General features: G+C 46.6%; 3 protein-coding genes across 11 annotated transcripts in view; 1 reads left to right on the top strand and 2 right to left on the bottom strand.

Moving 5' to 3' along the window:
* Positions 1 to 199: 199 nt before the first annotated feature.
* LOC120830364 (C-C motif chemokine 20) lies at positions 200 to 2903 on the bottom strand. The gene is made up of 4 exons (XM_040194950.2): positions 2591 to 2903; positions 1801 to 1924; positions 1566 to 1680; positions 200 to 548 (listed from the first exon to the last, which is right to left on the bottom strand). The coding sequence occupies exons 1-4, from the start codon at positions 2652 to 2654 to the stop codon at positions 516 to 518; spliced, it is 336 nt and encodes a 111-aa protein (XP_040050884.2). The 5' UTR covers positions 2655 to 2903; the 3' UTR covers positions 200 to 515.
* Positions 2904 to 5476: 2573 nt separating this feature from the next.
* On the bottom strand, positions 5477 to 6765 carry LOC120831389 (eotaxin). Its single transcript, XM_040196814.2, has 4 exons — positions 6388 to 6765; positions 6184 to 6298; positions 5923 to 6036; positions 5477 to 5836 (listed from the first exon to the last, which is right to left on the bottom strand). The coding sequence occupies exons 1-3, from the start codon at positions 6446 to 6448 to the stop codon at positions 5928 to 5930; spliced, it is 285 nt and encodes a 94-aa protein (XP_040052748.1). The 5' UTR covers positions 6449 to 6765; the 3' UTR covers positions 5477 to 5836; positions 5923 to 5927.
* A 3579-nt stretch (positions 6766 to 10344) lies between these two features.
* The window catches only part of wdfy3 (WD repeat and FYVE domain containing 3), a 57003-nt gene continuing 49905 nt past the window's right edge, over positions 10345 to 17442 (top strand). For 4 of the 9 annotated variants that reach the window (XM_078086278.1, XM_078086277.1, XM_040194770.2 and 1 more), the window contains exon 1: positions 15070 to 15214. In XM_078086278.1, coding sequence (XP_077942404.1) covers positions 15186 to 15214 — 29 coding nt within the window. In that variant the 5' untranslated portion in view covers positions 15070 to 15185. Of the gene's footprint in view, positions 10641 to 15069; positions 15215 to 17442 lie in introns of those variants that run through there. The other 5 variants (XM_078086276.1, XM_078086275.1, XM_078086274.1 and 2 more) reach the window with 2 other exon arrangements.

Below are 17442 nucleotides of genomic sequence, written 5' to 3'. Positions count from 1 at the left end.
AGAGTGAGTTATTATTTTGATTACTGAGTTGTTGTCCAATAGGCATCACATGAAGATGTTTATCAACCTAAACAAATCAAACGTAAAAACAGAAGCCAGCATCAAAATAAAAAAAAAGAAGAGCATGTGTGATTTACTTATTTTTACTCCTAACAGATTGAACAGTGTCGTCGACAAAGAATGACGTACGGCCTTAAGATTCAGAAGGAAACAATGCTTTATTTTTAAAAAAGTCCACATTTGTCCAGGTTGCCTGAGTAGTTAATAAAGTTAAGAGAGAGAGAACTGTTACAAACTTTCATATTCTTTGGTTTTTAAAACTGAAATATCTTTAAAAATATATACAAAAATCATTCAGGAATAATTCTATAAATATACTGGTAGAATAGATTAAGCTCTCTTTAGTCATAGGACTCTATAATTTATCGGTTTGATCCCGTTCTCCTCCTCCCTGACCCGCACTGGTCCTCTCTGGCTGCATTTGGGGCTGAAGGGGTCAAAGGTCGCTGTGGTGTTCACTTCTGCTTCACGTTGTAGCAGCGTCTTCCCTGTAGACACACAAAAAACATTTTAGAAACTAAAGCCAATCGCGTCTTCCCTGTTTCAAAGTGAGGCTCTACATTCAGCTCCTTTCCCAATTCATCTCCGGAAGGGTTGTTAGTTACCTTGTTGTAGCGTTAGTTCTTTGGTTGTGGCATTAGTTACCTTGTTATCGGGTTAGCTATCTTGTTATAGTGTTAGTTACCTTGTTATCGGGTTAGCTATCTTGTTATAGCGTTAGTTACCTTGTTATTGGGTTAGCTATCTTGTTATAGCGTTAATTACCATGTTATAGCGTTAGTTACCTTGTTATAGCGTTAGTTACCTTGTTATAGCGTTAGGTACCTTGTTATCGGGTTAGCTATCTTGTTATAGCGTTAGTTACCTTGTTATCGGGTTAGCTATCTTGTTATAGCGTTAGTTACCTTGTTATTGGGTTAGCTACCTTGTTATAGCGTTAATTACCATGTTATAGCGTTAGTTACCTTGTTATAGCGTTAGTTACCTTGTTATAGCGTTAATTACCATGTTATAGCGTTAGTTACCTTGTTATAGCGTTAGTTACTTTTTAGTAGCGTTATTTAAATTGGTATTAGGTTAGCTATCTTGTTATAGCGTTAGTTACCTTGTTATTGGGTTAGCTACCTTGTTATAGCCTTAGTTACCTTGTTATAGCGTTAGTTACTTTTTAGTAGCGTTAGTTACTTTGTTATAGCGTTAGTTACCCTGTTATTGGGTTAGCTACCTTGTTATAGCGTTAGTTACCTTGTTATAGCGTTAGCTAGCTTGTTATAGCGTTAGTTATCTTGTTATAGCGTTACTTACCATGTTATAGTGTTAGTTACCTTGTTATGGCGTTAGTTACTTTTTAGTAGCGTTAGTTACCTTGTTATAGTGTTAGTTACTTTTTAGTGGCGTTAGTTACCTTGTTGTAGCGTTAGTTACATTGTTGTAGCGTTAGTTACATGGTAATGACGTTAGTTACTTAGTAATGGCGTTAGTCACATGGTAGTGGTGTTAGTTACCTTGTACTGGTGTCTCTTGCAGTGTTCCTTCAGGGCGACCACGTGCTTCACCACTTCTTTGACCCACGGCTCGTCGACGGGAACGCAGAGATTCTTCTTACGTCTGGTCATCAAGCTGCAAGAACACCAACATCATCCGGGTCAGAGATACCAAACACCTTTTTACACGGTTTGTAATGTGTTTGTGCTTCCTGAGTCACACAGACACACACACGCTCACACCACTTGAACTTACACCATGGCGTCCATCGCGCAGCCTTGTCCGCCGATCTGCAGAAAGTAGTTGACAACACGTTGTTTGGCGATCGTATTGTTTCCGACCCTCAAGCAGCAGTCCATGGGAATCTGGGAGAACGTCACTGAAACACGGAGGAGATGGGTTCAGCTTTAAGGGACACCGACAAAAGGTTTAAGTGTCATTACGTTCATGAATAGACATCACTTTAAGTTTTACTTCATTTAGAAGCACCCATCCATCATTCATGACTGTTTTTTAAAGAAACCAGTTATATCTATTATAGTGAGGATAACAATGAAATGGAAATATGAAGACAAAAAAAAGTAAAAGGAAATTCAACCTACAATAAATTACAGAAACAATCTCTAGGCATGGATCTTGACTTCATAAAACACTCAAGTGAAAAAAAGCACAGTACAATAAATGAATGCATGGGGGGGTCTGCAGTGAAGAATCTTGTTCAAGAGCAACTTATCACTCGGCGGCATGCAGAGACTACTACACATAGCGGCGTGTCATCATCACAATAACTGTTGCCTCACCGGCTTTCGCCACGTGACTTCCAGCATTAATCTTTAACCCACTACAGAGGAGCCAAGGTGAGGAACTCGTTTAAGGGCAAATCTGGATCAAAGGTCTAATGCTTTTACGGACTAATAGCGGTTTTCACACAGAAGAAAGTGGAATCCAGCCGGGATTCTGATAAATCACATCCTGTTGTTCTTGTTCCCTGACTTGTTTCACAAGGTGGGAGGTTTGGATGAGGTGAAAAGGAGAGCAAACTCACCTGTGCAGCAGTAGGTGACGAAGAGGATGCAGAAGAAGAGCTTGGCGTCCCCGCACGATGTCATGTCTGGTCTCTCTGGGGGCCGACGGGCTGCTCTGTCTTTCCAGCACTTGAAGGAAGTGAGGATACTGCCCGAGAGCGGCCGCGCTGCTCTTTTATGCTCTGAGCCGATGTCCACTCACTTTCCTTTTCATGCCCCTCCCCCAGGCCTCACCCTCCAGTCCTTCGTGAAATGATAAGCTTTCACTAGTCTAAACCTTCCTCTTTCTTCTATACATTTCATCATCTCTTTTATATTCATTTCCCAGCTCTCCTTGGACCTTGCTCTTCCCAGGGACCAGGAACAGCCCACGCGGTACGCAGGCCCACTTCTCTAATCTCTGCTTCTCTGTGGTTTGACCCCTCATGCAACCATCGGTGCACATTCACACCTCAATGCAATGTGTGGATTATAATAGCTTTCTTTCTATCTGCATTATAAAGGTGAGGAGCATTTTTTACATACTGTATTTTCCTGCTATATTGAGAGAAAGTGCGTCTGACACACTTACCTTAGAAGAGATGAGTCAATGCTTCGCAATAAACCTCATGGCATAACACATTGTGGTGTGATCCATTAAATGTTACTATATAACATTATTATCATTTAAATAAATCCAAACCCAAAGAAGGAAGAAACACTTTGCACAATATTACACAATTTGAATGTACTTCCTTTGAAAAAACATGAAACTACTCCATGGAACCACATTGATTTGAGGGGAAACCACCAGACGCTTACAGCCACTTTCTCTTCCTCTGCCTCGCTGCTCTGCAGAAGTCCACCAAAGCCAAACTGAGTCTTGGTTTATATGAAGTGACCCTTTGTATCTTTTGGGTACTGTCGATGTCTTTCTCTGGCTGAACCACGTTGCGTCATCAGGTGCACACTTCAGCTTTGTGTACCGGAGGAGTTTCACTTTCTCGTAAATCACCAGCAGGATGCTCGCCCTCTCCGTCTGGATGTATTCTGTCTGTTGGAATTCCCCGGCTGAAGCATTTACAGGAAAGGGAGAGAAATAAATAAAGCTGCACCTGAGGTGTCGCCTGGAAAACCTGTCCAGAATGCCTGTGCGTGTCGTTGCTTATCCACCACTTGAATGACGGGGAAAGGCTCAAATGTCCTTTGTGCAGTATAACAATTACACTGCTACAACTCCAATTATGCAAAGTAATTATAGTTCCAGATAAATAATACTGATAGTTTTTGTTTTGGTTGACCTGACGGGACCTAAAGCACAACCACGTGTATTGTGGGGAACTCCACAGGAAGGCTTTCGATATTAAGGTCATTGTTGTTTGACCCCGAGGACGGTTTGTGGCTGCGGGCCCAGAGACGACGTCCTTTAGGAGGTCAAATGGTCAAATGAAGTTGGAGGGACTTCCTGGTATCTTTATACAACAGCTTATTCTCAGAAATGTTGTGAATTAAGATAAACTCATCACTCAGAAATAAGCAGAAATAAGGAGACGGCCGGATCAAGTAATTACACCAAAATAATATAATAATCTTATGTAATAATAATTTTTCGAATGCGACTTATCAAAGCGGCTGCACATTCCAATGCATTCAATGGAAATACATTCGGCTTTATGCCTCAATGAGTGAATATAACAAAGCATCTTCATCTTATAACTAGTACACTTTAATTACAACACGTCATAAATAATCCAGCCTGATCTCCAAAACCTGTTCGTAAAAATGTGTACGAAAATCTTGAACATACAAATTCGCAGTGATACGTACGAAATAAATACGGACTGCAACTGATGACGTCGCCCTGTTCAAAGTGAACCTGCGCCCCGTAAACACACGTCGTGAAGTCTGACGATGTAAAATAAACGTGTTATGATTGCATTTTTAACGAGAAATCAATGTTAACTTGTAAGAATAGAATCCTAACCCTAACCCCCTCAAAACATCCAACATGGCGGAGAGACGTTCACTCAAGGGGCGTGGTTAACCCCCGCCAGTTCCTATGTATTGTTACGAATTTGTGTGTTCAAGATTTTCGTATACGTTTTTACGAACAGGTTTTGGAGATCACGTTGAAATAATCACAGTTCATCATAAGGTCACACGGTTCATGTGGTCAAATACTCATCTCAGGTAGTAGATCTACTACCTGACAGGAGAAACAAACTCTTTGGGGAGGAAATTGAGAGAAATCCGCAAAGGACGCGAGCAAAACAAGGACTAGACTGGAGACTTTACTCAAAGCAAAGTTTATGGAATTAGACTCCGTCCCCAGGTTTAACATCACACTGTGACAGAATGTTAATGTATACAGTGTTTATATAATTTACATGAGTATAACTGTGTTTGATGCATATTGCATTCACGTCATCTTACATGCAGTTAACGTTAACCTTAACGTGCCGTATGGTTGGTTATTTATCCTTCATGCCTCTGGGTCTCCTCTAGTAAACCTGCGTTTGACACAACGCAATGCATCGTGGGTGCTTCCCTCATGCCTGCAGGCTGCAGGAACCCGTCCGTGGGCTCAGGGGTCGGGTCTCTGGGTCCCCTTTGTTGCTTTGTGGGGCAACAAAGGGGACACAGGGGGGGGGTCGCAGGTGACCTTTTGCCTTGTCACCTGACGCCCCCCCCCCACCATCTACTCTCAGTGGAGCTTCTCCTCCTCGGACCTGGACCTCAGCATGTCCGCCAAACACTCGATGCTCATGACTGTATAACCATTTCTGATAAAGTGAAGACACCTATGACATAAACCTATTAAAAATATGCTTTATTCAGAAATATTCATGTGTTTCATCTTTTTATACTTTATACTGCGCAGAGAATGCAGATGTGTTAAAGTTTAAATGAAAGGACGCAACCAGAGGTTCAAAAATAATACAAAACTTTATTTTAAAATCTAAAACAACAAACTGTCTGAGAACAAAGATAATGTTGATACATCACAATACTTTAGTTTCATGATTATAATAAAAAAAGGAAGTCACCGTTAGTTCTAAACAAATCTCTCTTCTATTTCTCTAACGGAGATGAAACAACTCCACTAAAGGAAAGGAAACACACACACACACACACACAGCGCTGCATTTAGTCTCAAACGATGACTCGTCATAAATTACATCTTCTACAGAACATCCTCATCCTCGTCGTCTCTCTTTGCGCTCCGTCCAGAGTCGGCCCTTCTTCACCTCCAGCCACCTTTTCCCAGAATCCTCTCCTCTCCGCGCCTGCAGACAGGAGGAGCCGTGATGAGCCAAAGGGTGAAGCATTTAAAGTGCACCTCATAGAAAGCCGATTTTGTCGATATATTTACCCGATTCAGCGGCGTCCGGCTCTTTTCTCATCCAGGTATTTGATGTAATTCCTCACCCACAACTTATTGTTGGGGTGGGAGACGCACAGCGTCCTTCCGAGCTTTGTGACGAACCTGTCGCAGCAGATGGTGGGCGGGTGAGTGAGATCAGACCTCGGGCATCACATGGCCGCTCAAAACGAACCATCAAATCAACGTGTGGTGTGAATCACGTGAGCCTGCCGCTGTTTTAACGCCACGGTGGACGAGCTCGCCACTCACCCAGTGGCGCTGATGCTGCACCCCTTCCCAGCCTCCTGGATGGTGTAGCTCCGAAGGATCTGGAGCGGCAAGGGCTTCTCGGCCACCGTCAGGCAGCAGTCCACCACCATCTCAGCTGCAGAGAGGAAAAAGGCAGAAGGTTGGGGGGGGGGGGGGTGGAGAAGATTCATTCCACGGCAGCCGTGGGAGATGGAGGAGTCTCACCTGACGCGAAGCCAACACAGAGGAGTCCCAGCAGGAGCAGCGCCGCAGTGGAGGAGGCCATGGCGCTCTGGTTCTTGGTTACAGCTCGGAGCTCGGTGTCTTCAGGGGGGGTGTGAAGGTGCTGCCGTGAGGAGCAGAGCTGCGGGGGTATTTATACGGCTGTGCGGGGAAAGCGAAAGTGTGACGGCTGCCCATTGACTAAAGAAATTGTGGCAGTTTCCAGGCACGCGTCCAACCAATTACCTCTTCACCCCACCCTGCGGGTGATTTTTTTTTCTGATCTTATTATCAGTCATGAGAAATACCTTCCACGCTCCATGGAATCCAAGCACGCATAACGACAATATGTTTGCTCAAACTTATACTCACTTGCTGCCCGCACTGATTGCATTTAACTCGTCTTATCTGTGTGAGAGTTCGTGCACGCGTGTGCATGCGTGTAGGTACCGGTTTGCTATCTGTCGTTGTGCAACTGTTTTCTACTGGAGGCGTCGGTTTTGCCAACGCGTCAATAACGGCGAGAGACACTTTGAGGACATTTCACAGGAAGCTTCTTCGACTAATAGGGGTTTATTTGCTGTTTGTCTCACGGGTGTATGTGCATCACGATGCCTTGTCCTCACACAAAGTACAGGATCAATTTTTTATTTTTTAAATGAATAGTTCAATATTATACGGAATTATAGGGGATTATACGTGATTTGCTTTTTGGTCAAATTCGAGGTGGGTAAACTCTGGATTTTGTGATCATACAGACCTCGGAGTGATGCAACACAAAGACTCTGTAAGGCTGTCCTGGCTATATTGCATTATATCATCAGCCATATACAATCAATGACAGTGAATGCATGTGTTTGAAGTTTATTCAATTTCAAGGAAACATGTAAAGAAAAGTATGTTTTTCGGCCTCAATAAAATGAAGGGGTTGGAGGGGGAGACAGAAGAAAGGACCTCTATTAGGACCTCTGGAAACGGGCCCAGGGTGTCACAGCCGAGCCGTGTAATGTGAACGGCGTTTACCCGCGTTTACCCGTTAACTTTTCCCAGCTGACTTATTTGTCTGTCAACTTGACCTGGGTGACACTTTCATTCAGCCGCAGGCCTCAAGGCCCCCCACGCATCCATTCAGCTATTGCATCATGCAGCACGCGGGGCTCAGTGACTGTTGATTAACTGCAGCCGGAGGGTAACGATGTGAATCCGCCTGTTTTGGAGCATAACTGAGTAAAGCACGTTCACTTTAATCCGATTAGCAACAAGTGGCTTTTTTTTTTTGCTTTGCGGCTGCGCTCCTAAAAAAAACAGCTTGGAAATAGCAAGCTGGGTTTGACAAAACCTCAGTTGAACCACTGTAAAACCACAACTCAGCAAAGTAACAAAGTTATTCTTGTTTTATGACACAACAACCCTGTATGTCTCTGTCCCTTCTATATAAATGTCAAATGACGTTGACCGCTTTAGCTGCGAGATGCCAACGGGCTAAATAGCGTGATGCTTTAACTGAAAACAGGTTCATGCAGCTGGTCACATGACTGATAAAATGCTGCGTAATATAGTAACTGAAATAAAAACCAGAAGGCAAAGTCAAAAGAGGATGAAAAGCCGCTTAAAGCTGCAGCGTCGGCTGATAATCCGGCCATTGCTTTATTTGTTGGAATTGAAATGAAGGCTTTTTGTATTGAACAAAAAAGGAGCCTCTGTGTCTTTATACAAAAAAATGTGTTTCTTTGTCAATTCATGGATGTGATTTACTGTTCACACACCCGCAGGACAACCGCCCCCTCAGCCGGGCCCGCCGTGCCTCCCCCACTTCTCCCACACGGAAAAAACGCCCCGAATGGGAGTGTGAAGCAAGTCTGGGGAATCACGTGATTTTCAGGAAAAACAGGGCCACGCTTCTTTTAAAGTGAACGATTTACTCTAAGAGCAGAAAGGTCTGAGGCAAAAAAAAAAGGAGGAGGAAAAAGGGAAGCAAGAAGAAAACACAAAGCCCTCCGTTAGATAAGGAGAACTTATATGTGGGGGGGGTTTCTACGGTCCTGGTAGAGTCAGCGAGTAACTGCAGGCGCAGCAGACAAAATGTTTTTAAGTGTTGGCAGACAAACATCCCTGCAGAGCTGGATGGGAAGCGACACATTTAGAGGAAACGGCAACCGTACTGTAACGCGTCCACTCTCACTTTCCCTGATGTCCAAGCAGTCCCTCACATTCCCTCCGCGTCCCCCCCCCGTCACAGGTTGCATTGGATGGTATTCAGGGGTTTCAAACCTTGGATGCCAGTGCTTCCGGTCTGGGACCTCGTTAGAAAACACACACAAATGGTCTCGATTGCTCGAGGGCACTGGAGTAGGGGAGACCGCTTTCTTTCTTCTGGGTGAGAAGCTCCACTGAGAGCAGATGGGGGGGGGTCAGGTGACAAGGCAAAAGGTGTAAAGTCAGAGGTCACCTGCGACCCCCCCCCACTGGGGACAAAGCAACAAAGGGGACACAGAGACCCAACGCCATCAAAGCTCAGAAGAAGAAACAACCCTAATCTCAACACGAGACCTTTTTTATTAAACAACATTTATGCCGAATTGAAACCTGTGTGACTCTCTCTTTCGCTGGAATTGAGATTCTCTGGTATTTTAACTGACCAGAGGAACTGAACCGACCCGCTGTGGGCTGCTGACGTGGATTCCACTGAATGCGCCCATTGTGGGAGTAAACGCAGCCACGGCCATTTACTCTGAATTTTGGGGCATTGGCGAGTGATTGACAGGAGGCAGCATCTCCACAGAAGTGCTTTTAAAGTTTCGTTTTCTCGCATGGCACAGTCACAGTGAGCTTCATGTTCAGGCTTGTATTAGAGGTTTGAAGACATGCATTGCATTGTTGTTCCTTTCCTTTGTGTTTACGCAATCATTTCCATGGTGAGAAATTCCCACCGGCCCCCATGTTGAATATCGGTGAGATGTAGCTGCCGTTTTTGTGTCCTTTTGTGTTTCTGTGGGGTCTTTGCCTGGTTGTTGCAGGTCTTGGTCATTACTAATACATTTTCAAAGCTACTACCTTTCATTTTTTTTATCAACTTTTGGGATTTTCCTCCTTCTCAGCACTCAAAGACCTGCAGCTTCGTCCTTCTGATGAGATTCATTCCTCACTAAAGCTCTTGTTGGTGGTGGGACTGCTCCGTCAGCCACTTCGGGAAGCCATCCAGATGAAAAGCCACTAACTATGAATTTGGCTTTAAGGCTGCAGAAATTGAAAGAATCCTGGTGGAAATTGGTGCAATCATGCATTTCTAATTCTACCACCGGATTTGGCCAAACTCACTATTTCAATTAAAAAAATCAGATATGAGGGCTTTAAAGACCCATTTAGATAGAATGCATGTTCAATTTAGTCACCTCAGAAATTAAATCAAGAAATTGTTGCCCAGTTTGACATGTTTTTTTTTTTTACATACAACCAATGAAAACTAGATAAAGTGGTAAAGTCTGGTTAAAATGTAAAAGGGAAAATGCGTCTAACCAAAGCGATTGTCACAAGATACCTGGAAACTTGTTCTTTTGAAGAACAATTATCATAGAATGACTCACTTTCACCGGCTGAGGTTACTGTGGCGTGTGGTTTGTCACAGGAAACCACACAGTGGCTTTGATTGAATGTGAGTCGATTGAGAACTGCTGTCACCTGGTGCCCCATCGTCGATAATACAACGTTCATGAGCCAGACTTGAGTTTTCTGCAGGAGACATCAGGAAAATCAAGCGTTGTGCTTCCTTGCAAAGAGAGAACTTTTTGCAGTAGAAAAAAAAAGCAAAGTGTTATTGTAGGATTTTGCATAGGAACAAATATTGACATTCAAATAATTCTTAATAATAATTACAAAGTTGATTTATTTGTGTGTAAATTATCGCACAATCTCCTGTTGGTTCCAGCAAAAGATAAACATGTGATCCCACGCATGTGTCCCGTAAACATGTACAATAAAGGCCGCGTGTCTTCTGGCGTCCCCCCGGCAGGTGTCGGGGTCGCCCTCCGGACGCGGCCTCGCCGCCGGCGGAGAGGAGGATGCTGTTCGGGACGCGCTGGCTTTATTTTGATGTTGAGGAAAGATGGCTACCGGGAGGAAGGAGGGGAAGCAGTGACCACTTCTTGTGGAGTACGGCATCGCGCCGTGACATATGGATATGCGAGGAGTGCCACACGCTACTGACCTATTGGAGGGATTTCGTCGACTTTCTAGCCGCAGGACTCTGCCGCGTACCGGTGAGTGGACCGTGGACACGACGAGGAGACGGCGGAGAGCGGCTGGCTAGCGCCGCTAGCCGCCTAGCACGCTAGTTGGCTAACACGGACAGGAATGTGCATCTCGGGTTAACTGTCCCTTTTCTACCGCAGACGCGTTACGGCCGCCGTTAGCATTCCAGCGGCGACGTCCACGAACACTCTGCCTGTCCAGTATTAATATTGAAAGGCAAAACACCCTTTTTATTTGCAACGTATTTTCTATTGAAGGCCGACGTTCCCGTTCGGCTCGACAGTTGTGGTTGAGATGCTGCGATGCTAGCGCGATCAGCCGGCGCTAGCTAGCTAGCTAGCCAGCTAACGGACACTAATGCCGTTAAGCCAACGTAGCCGGAGGCGTTTCGGTATTTAAACATTTAACGTGTTGTGTTTCCACCCAGCGCCCCCCACCCCACCCCGCGGCGTCTCCCTAATGCACGTTAAATGGTGACAGGGAGACGCCGCCGGGGTCAGTTACCCGTCGGGGGGGCACAGCTAACGTCTTGTGGCGTCGGCTGGATTGATGACTGAACTTTAACGTTAATTAACGGGGTAAACCGGGGGGGGGGGGGGCTGCAACGTCACCACAAGTCGTCTCCCGCTCCCATCAACGCCGCAGTGACTGGCGCATTCAGGGCGATTACATCGGCCTCATTTCGTGCCCAGCTGTGCGCCTGATGTGCGACTTGGTCACCTGCGCGTACCCGCCCGCGCGAGCCCGCGCGCGCCCCCCCACTGACCGGGGCATTGTTCGCGGCGACACGGCTGACGGCGCGGACGCCTCACCTACGGACCCGACGGCGGCTCGGCGCGTGCGCCGCTGCCAATGTTGTCACACACTTTTGCGTGTGCGCGTGCGTGCGGAAGACACAGGTCACATGACGTTTCCTGCAGGTTTTGTCCGTGCAGGAGATCCGGGCGGCGATCAGACAGATGTGCTGTTTGCGGTCCAAACGCTTAAAAGGTTCTCGATAGGTATGAAAGGATGAAGTGCAAGGAGTATTTTTTTTAAAAATGCGTAGTATTAGAAATCAGTGTTATCTGCTTGACTTCCCGAATAATACGCAACAAAAATGATTCATGCTTTTCTCTTTATGCAATCCGGGCATCGCTGTTTGCTTACTGTGAAGCAAGTGCCTGAATATCTGTGATTCTGTGCCAAAGAGGGGGGGCATAAACTTAAGATCATCCACTCCATTAATCAGCCACAGTCAACATCCACCTCGCGGATCGTCCCAGAACCGCGTCGTGTTACTTTGGATGTTCAGCATCAGCTGTTTTTATTGAGGCTGATGCCACAGCGGCTGTGGGAAACAATTACACACCTGTTTACTTCAACACTTCACACTAATTTACAGCCTACGCAGTCAGTCACACTCGACAGCAATGTCATAAATGTGACTCGCATCTCTATTGTTTGTCCAGTTTGTGTCGTTCTTTTTAAGGAACAACGCAACACCTATGGCACTATTACACATTCTCTGCGTGGTAATTTCCTTTTTTAGACGAGTCAAGAAAAGCTTGACAATGAGCTTCATGAGTTTGACCAAATTAGTTATTTCCAGCATGGCTACTGCACCTTAAAACCTCCTTCTGTTTTGTCGCTACCAGAGAATGGAATTTAAAGTCTTAGCAGAGAAATGCACTTAATAAACCAGGCCAAAGTCTTTTACATTACATATAAAACATCCACGTTATAGAAAAGTCTAGTATGTAACTGTTTAACATTAAACGTCCCGCGGACTTCCCCGTCAAAAGTCTAATTTCTACATCCTTCTGCGTCATTAGATGCCCCGCAAAGGTCGGTGGCAGCTCGTCTTTGTATCCGGACTGAGCTGGAACTTTTATGTGGGTGAAACAAGCGAGCCGAGCCACCGGGAATATTAAGTTATCATGATCACGGCAAAGTCTTTGCGGTCACTCAGTCTCGGTATGTTTGGCCCCATTAACCGATAATGTGGCACGTCAACAGCGGCACTTTAAAGTAGCAAGTAGACTGAGAAATGAGTGAAGCTGCAGGACGTTTTTCTTCTTCCCCTTGTGATGGTCGTTCCAGCGTCCTGATCTAATATTCCAACCCGATTAGCTAAAGTATTTGTTGATGTGTTTGCGGCAGAAAGCTGTTTGCACACAAGGCCTCCTGTGAGCTGAGGCTCTGATATTATCTGATTTCATTTTTTTTTCTTCTTACCGAAACTGCAACGTTGGCAGAAAGTTACGTGTAGATTTAAGCTAATTAGGTGGTATTACTTCAGAATTATGCGGCTGAATCCGGGGCGTCGGTTGATGAGATTACATTTCATTTTGTTTTTTTTTACCAGACTAAACACGTCGTCTTACTCTGGAAATTATTATCAGAATAACCTTCAGCAGCAGCCATCACCAAAATCAAATCAAATGGTCAGATTACGGCTTACTTGACTGATATTTTTAACTGACACTAAAATCAACTCCAGGTCTTTTCAATAAAAAACTAAATCTCAAACCCACAACAGTAGAAACACTGCTGATGGCTGAGAGCTGATCTTTGTGAACAGCAAATATTCAACCTGTAAACATCCGACTAGTTGCAATATTGTTTTTCCAAAGTCACACAATACGTTCAGCCAAGATTGGAATTTTTTTTTTTTAAACTACGGAACGTGAAACGTTGTCGCCTTTAGCAGGTTTTTTTTTATATCCCAGTTGAATGGGATTAAACATTGCCCTGGTTCTGTGAAAGAATACCAGTATCAGCTGAGGTGTGTTTTGGACCCGGACCTGCTTCTAACCAAGTGTAGTCTGCAGATCCCACTCCGTTCTTAAAAGGCTGTTTAAGCCGAGTGCCTGATAAACAAAACGTGGCCTCATTTAAAAGAGGGTTTCACACCCGGCGGAGCTCCGCTCGCATAAATACAGCGGTTCTCATGAAGTAAGATGAGGCAAAGCTTTAATCAACAAATACTAACGTAAGATCATGTTGTTATCGATGCGTTTGCCTCCCGGCGGAGGGAACAACGTGGGATCTGCGCCTGGTTATTGATCAAGTTGGTCTGCGTGCAGAGGAGATAATGCAGCACAAGGCCGAGGCTGATTCCTCTCTCGAGTGAGCTTCCACAGACGCTGCACGCCACATACGGGTAAAGACGCTTTGTCAGACGTCAGACTTCAGTTTCACTCCAACAGTCGTCGCCCTCGTTGAGCCGAAGCAGAGGATCGTTGGTAATTAGCCCCCAGATGACAGCCGGTGGAGCGCTAACGCCAGTGTCAGTACACGCCGTGTTTCAGTATGCACGAATACTGTGAATGTCTAATGAATGCGCTCCCATGCACGAGGACTTTTATGCATGCGATGCTGCTAAAGAGAAGTAGCTCGTTGTTGTTTTTTAGTGCCATCGTGCTCTGTTGTCGTCCTGCTGAACCAATAAAAACACAGCAATGAGCTCAAAAACGTGTCTGAAGGAGATCATCGAATGTATATCAATCCGCCACTGAAAATAGTCCCTGATAAATGCAGTACTCCTTCCTCTTTTAAATACCGTCAAACTACGGTGGGCAGCAGTTTAAGGAACGAGCCTTTTGTAAAGATGGAAACCCGCATCCAGACGATGCCGTGAAGTTAAAGGGCGTATCGTTGGTTTCAGCTGGTTGGTTCTCTCACATCGAGTGACTGCTTATTCAATTCTAGCGTTCGTGCTCTTTTATGCAGACAAATATATTCCCAGGCATTTCATTTTCAAAGATTCTTTCCCACTCAACACTGGATGATCGATTACAACCACTCTACTGCCCTTTATCTATTTATAGGCTGCAATTATCTGAATAATATACATGAATATAAACCTCTCAGGCAGGTAGGGTACCATGTATACCATTATATGTGCGTCCTACCAACAAATATTGGCCTATTTAAATAGAGAAACATTTTACATTTTCCAGAACCTTCAATTGGTTTGTCTCGTCCAATCAACGAAAGCCATTTCCACATATGAGAAGATGGAACCGGCTTGATTCCTGGTACAGAATGGACACATACATTTGTTTCCGCTTTTAAATCAGCGGTAAACATGTCCGCCCTTCGAAAGTGGGGAGGATGATGTGGGTCTGAAGTCATAATAATGAGTTAATGTGAATGGGTGTTGACTGGGGCTCGTACACTTAAACACCTCCCCCCCTTCTCCCCTTCTCTTTCGGCGCTCCACCTTCCCCTCCTCTTCCTCCAAAGCCCTGTGCACCCCACCCGGTGTCAGGGGGGGATCAGCTGTGCCAGTCCCGGCAGGCTACACACACACACACACACACACAGACACACACGCTCACGCGCTCCTGGCAAACAAAGCTCCTGGCACTGCCAGTGAAGAGGCGCCTGGGCGCTCAGCCTCTCCTCCCGTCAGGCCGTGCGGGGGTTGACACCATTGTCGTCGTGTATCCTCACCAGAAGGACCTTTTCAGGGGAGCCGCTCCGCAGACACGCAGGAATATTCGCCTCTCTTTTCATTTCGTTGTCGTCGTCGTCGTTGTCGTCGTAGCTGCTGCCGGCGCGCGGAGATGCTGGCGGAGCGCAGAGAGAACGGCAGGTAGGGGAACGGCAGAGCCGGCCGCCGGGCTCGTCTCCACGGTGACCGGGGGTTGTTTACTGTTGTTGGCGAGGCCGACCTCGGGGGAGCCGTCGTAGCATGTTTACCGTTATAAATCCAAGCGATGCCGAGAGGCGACGCTGACGGACTTGTTGGCATGCCGGCTCCACATTGGAGCAGTTTTTCATCATTCCATCGAGCTGTGTGTTTGTTGTGTTTACGACCGCACAGTATCTAATGGAACTGATCGAATTCATGTTAAATATTGTAATGGCATCTTTTCAAATGAAAGGAGGCAAAGTGTTTTAAAGTGAAATTGTGCAATTAAATAATCTATCGTACCAAAGAAAACCGGTGTGTTTGGGCAAAATAAAGGCTTTTTATATATTTTCCATTAAGAGTAATAATTTATAAATCCTACCATCCAATATTGCAGACTACAAACCAAATGTATAAGTCTAATTTATGGTTCATGATGTTTGAATTGGATTCAGATGTCATGACCCTTGTGTCTTCTAAAAACTCATTTTACATTAATCATTAACAGCAAGTTGAGTGGACTCGTGAGGGCAGCCTGGCCCACAGTCACATGGCAACACGAGATCCAGAGAGGAGGCCCGTCTTATCGCGTTCCGTCTCCACCAGCTAGGCGTCCCGTCCCTACTAGCTGGGCGACCACTAGAAGTCCCGTGACCACTAGCTGGGCGACCACTAGAAGTCCCGTGACCACTAGCTGGGCGACCACTAGCTGGGCGTCCCGTCCCCACTAGCTGGGCGACCACTAGCTGGGCGACCACTAGCTGGGCGACCACTAGCTGGGCGACCACCAGCTGGGCGCCCCGTCCCCACTAGCTGGCCGTCCCCACTAGCTGGGCGACCACCAGCTGGGCGACCACTAGCTGGGCGCCCCGTCCCCACCAGCTGGGCGACCACTAGCTGGGCGCCCCGTCCCCACCAGCTGGGCGACCACTAGCTGGGCGTCCCGTCCCCACTAGCTGGGCGACCACTAGCTGGGCGCCCCGTCCCCACCAGCTGGGCGACCACTAGCTGGGCGTCCCGTCCCCACCAGCTGGGCGACCACTAGCTGGGCGTCCCGTCCCCACTAGCTGGGCGACCACTAGCTGGGCGCCCCGTCCCCACCAGCTGGGCGACCACTAGCTGGGCGCCCCGTCCCCACCAGCTGGGCGACCACTAGCTGGGCGTCCCGTCCCCACTAGCTGGGCGACCACTAGCTGGGCGTCCCGTCCCCACTAGCTGGGCGACCACTAGCTGGGCGTCCCGTCCCCACTAGCTGGGCGACCACTAGCTGGGCGCCCCGTCTCCACTAGCTGGGCGACCACTAGCTGGGCGTCCCGTCCCCACTAGCTGGGCAACCACTAGCTGGGCGCCCCGTCTCCACTAGCTGGGCGACCACTAGCTGGCCGCCCCGTCCCCACTAGCTGGGGGTGAGATCCTTCCCCGGCCTTGTGGATCCTGTTTCTGATGCTCGGGGGTCGGAGGAGTCTTCTACTTGTTCGTCAGCCATTAAGAAATGAAAGCAGTGTTTTATTGATATTTTATGATGATTTTTTTAATATTTTAATGGTCAGGATATGGCAGCATGAGGCTTTCCTATATTAAGTGAATTGAAACTTTCTCGGCGGAGACCCCCCCCCCTACCGTCCCCCCCACACTCCCACACACTGTCAAGACAGGAGGCCTTTGTGTGATTACATCACTTCCTCCAGAGGAATAACCACACAAGCCTTTGAAGAGCTTTGGCTGCCTTCATCTCCCAGGAGTTTGTGCGAGCTCAGTGAGACGCTCATTGAAGCTGACGTCCGCTTAGAGAGAATGCCTTTGAAAAAGACCGGAGGGCCAAGAAAGCCGGCTACGCCCCCCACCCCCCCCCCCACCCCCACATGGGAGTCGACTCCTTTTCTTTGGTGTCGAGACGAGGTTTGATGGGGTTTCCCCCTAAAACTTGACCGGTTGAGACGACCCGTTTGTGTCTCTCAAAGGAAGCGATGTGAACGTTGTCTCTGTCTCTCGGTTGGAGTTGAAATCTATTGATGAATACGTTGGGCTGCTCCATTGGAGGATCTACTCCAATCCACTGCAATGTGCAATAAGATGAGAGCAGTATGTGCTTCTCTATTCGCAGTCATAACTCTTTTCTCCTCACTATCAAATACGAATACAGTATCTGTTCATTTGTAGAGAAGATGTTGTTAAAAATGCATCAGCCG

Source organism: Gasterosteus aculeatus, chromosome 13 (genome assembly GCF_964276395.1).
Source record: "Gasterosteus aculeatus chromosome 13, fGasAcu3.hap1.1, whole genome shotgun sequence".
Lineage (NCBI taxonomy): Eukaryota > Metazoa > Chordata > Actinopteri > Perciformes > Gasterosteidae > Gasterosteus > Gasterosteus aculeatus.
Note: the sequence above shows the minus strand (reverse complement) of the source record. Positions and strands in the feature narration are given on the sequence as shown.

Coding starts and splice junctions, on each gene's coding strand:
- LOC120831389 (XM_040196814.2), bottom strand. CDS start 6,448: ATGGCCTCCTCCACTGCGGCGCTGCTCCTGCTGGGACTCCTCTGTGTT. Junction 6,299..6,387: donor CTGTGTTGGCTTCGCGTCAG/GTGAGACTCCTC, acceptor TCCTCTCTGCAG/CTGAGATGGTGGTGGACTGC. Junction 6,037..6,183: donor TGCAGCATCAGCGCCACTGG/GTGAGTGGCGAG, acceptor CTGCTGCGACAG/GTTCGTCACAAAGCTCGGAA.
- LOC120830364 (XM_040194950.2), bottom strand. CDS start 2,654: ATGACATCGTGCGGGGACGCCAAGCTCTTCTTCTGCATCCTCTTCGTC. Junction 1,681..1,800: donor TGCGCGATGGACGCCATGGT/GTAAGTTCAAGT, acceptor GTGTTCTTGCAG/CTTGATGACCAGACGTAAGA. Junction 549..1,565: donor GCAAGAGACACCAGTACAAG/GTAACTAACACC, acceptor GTGTGTCTACAG/GGAAGACGCTGCTACAACGT.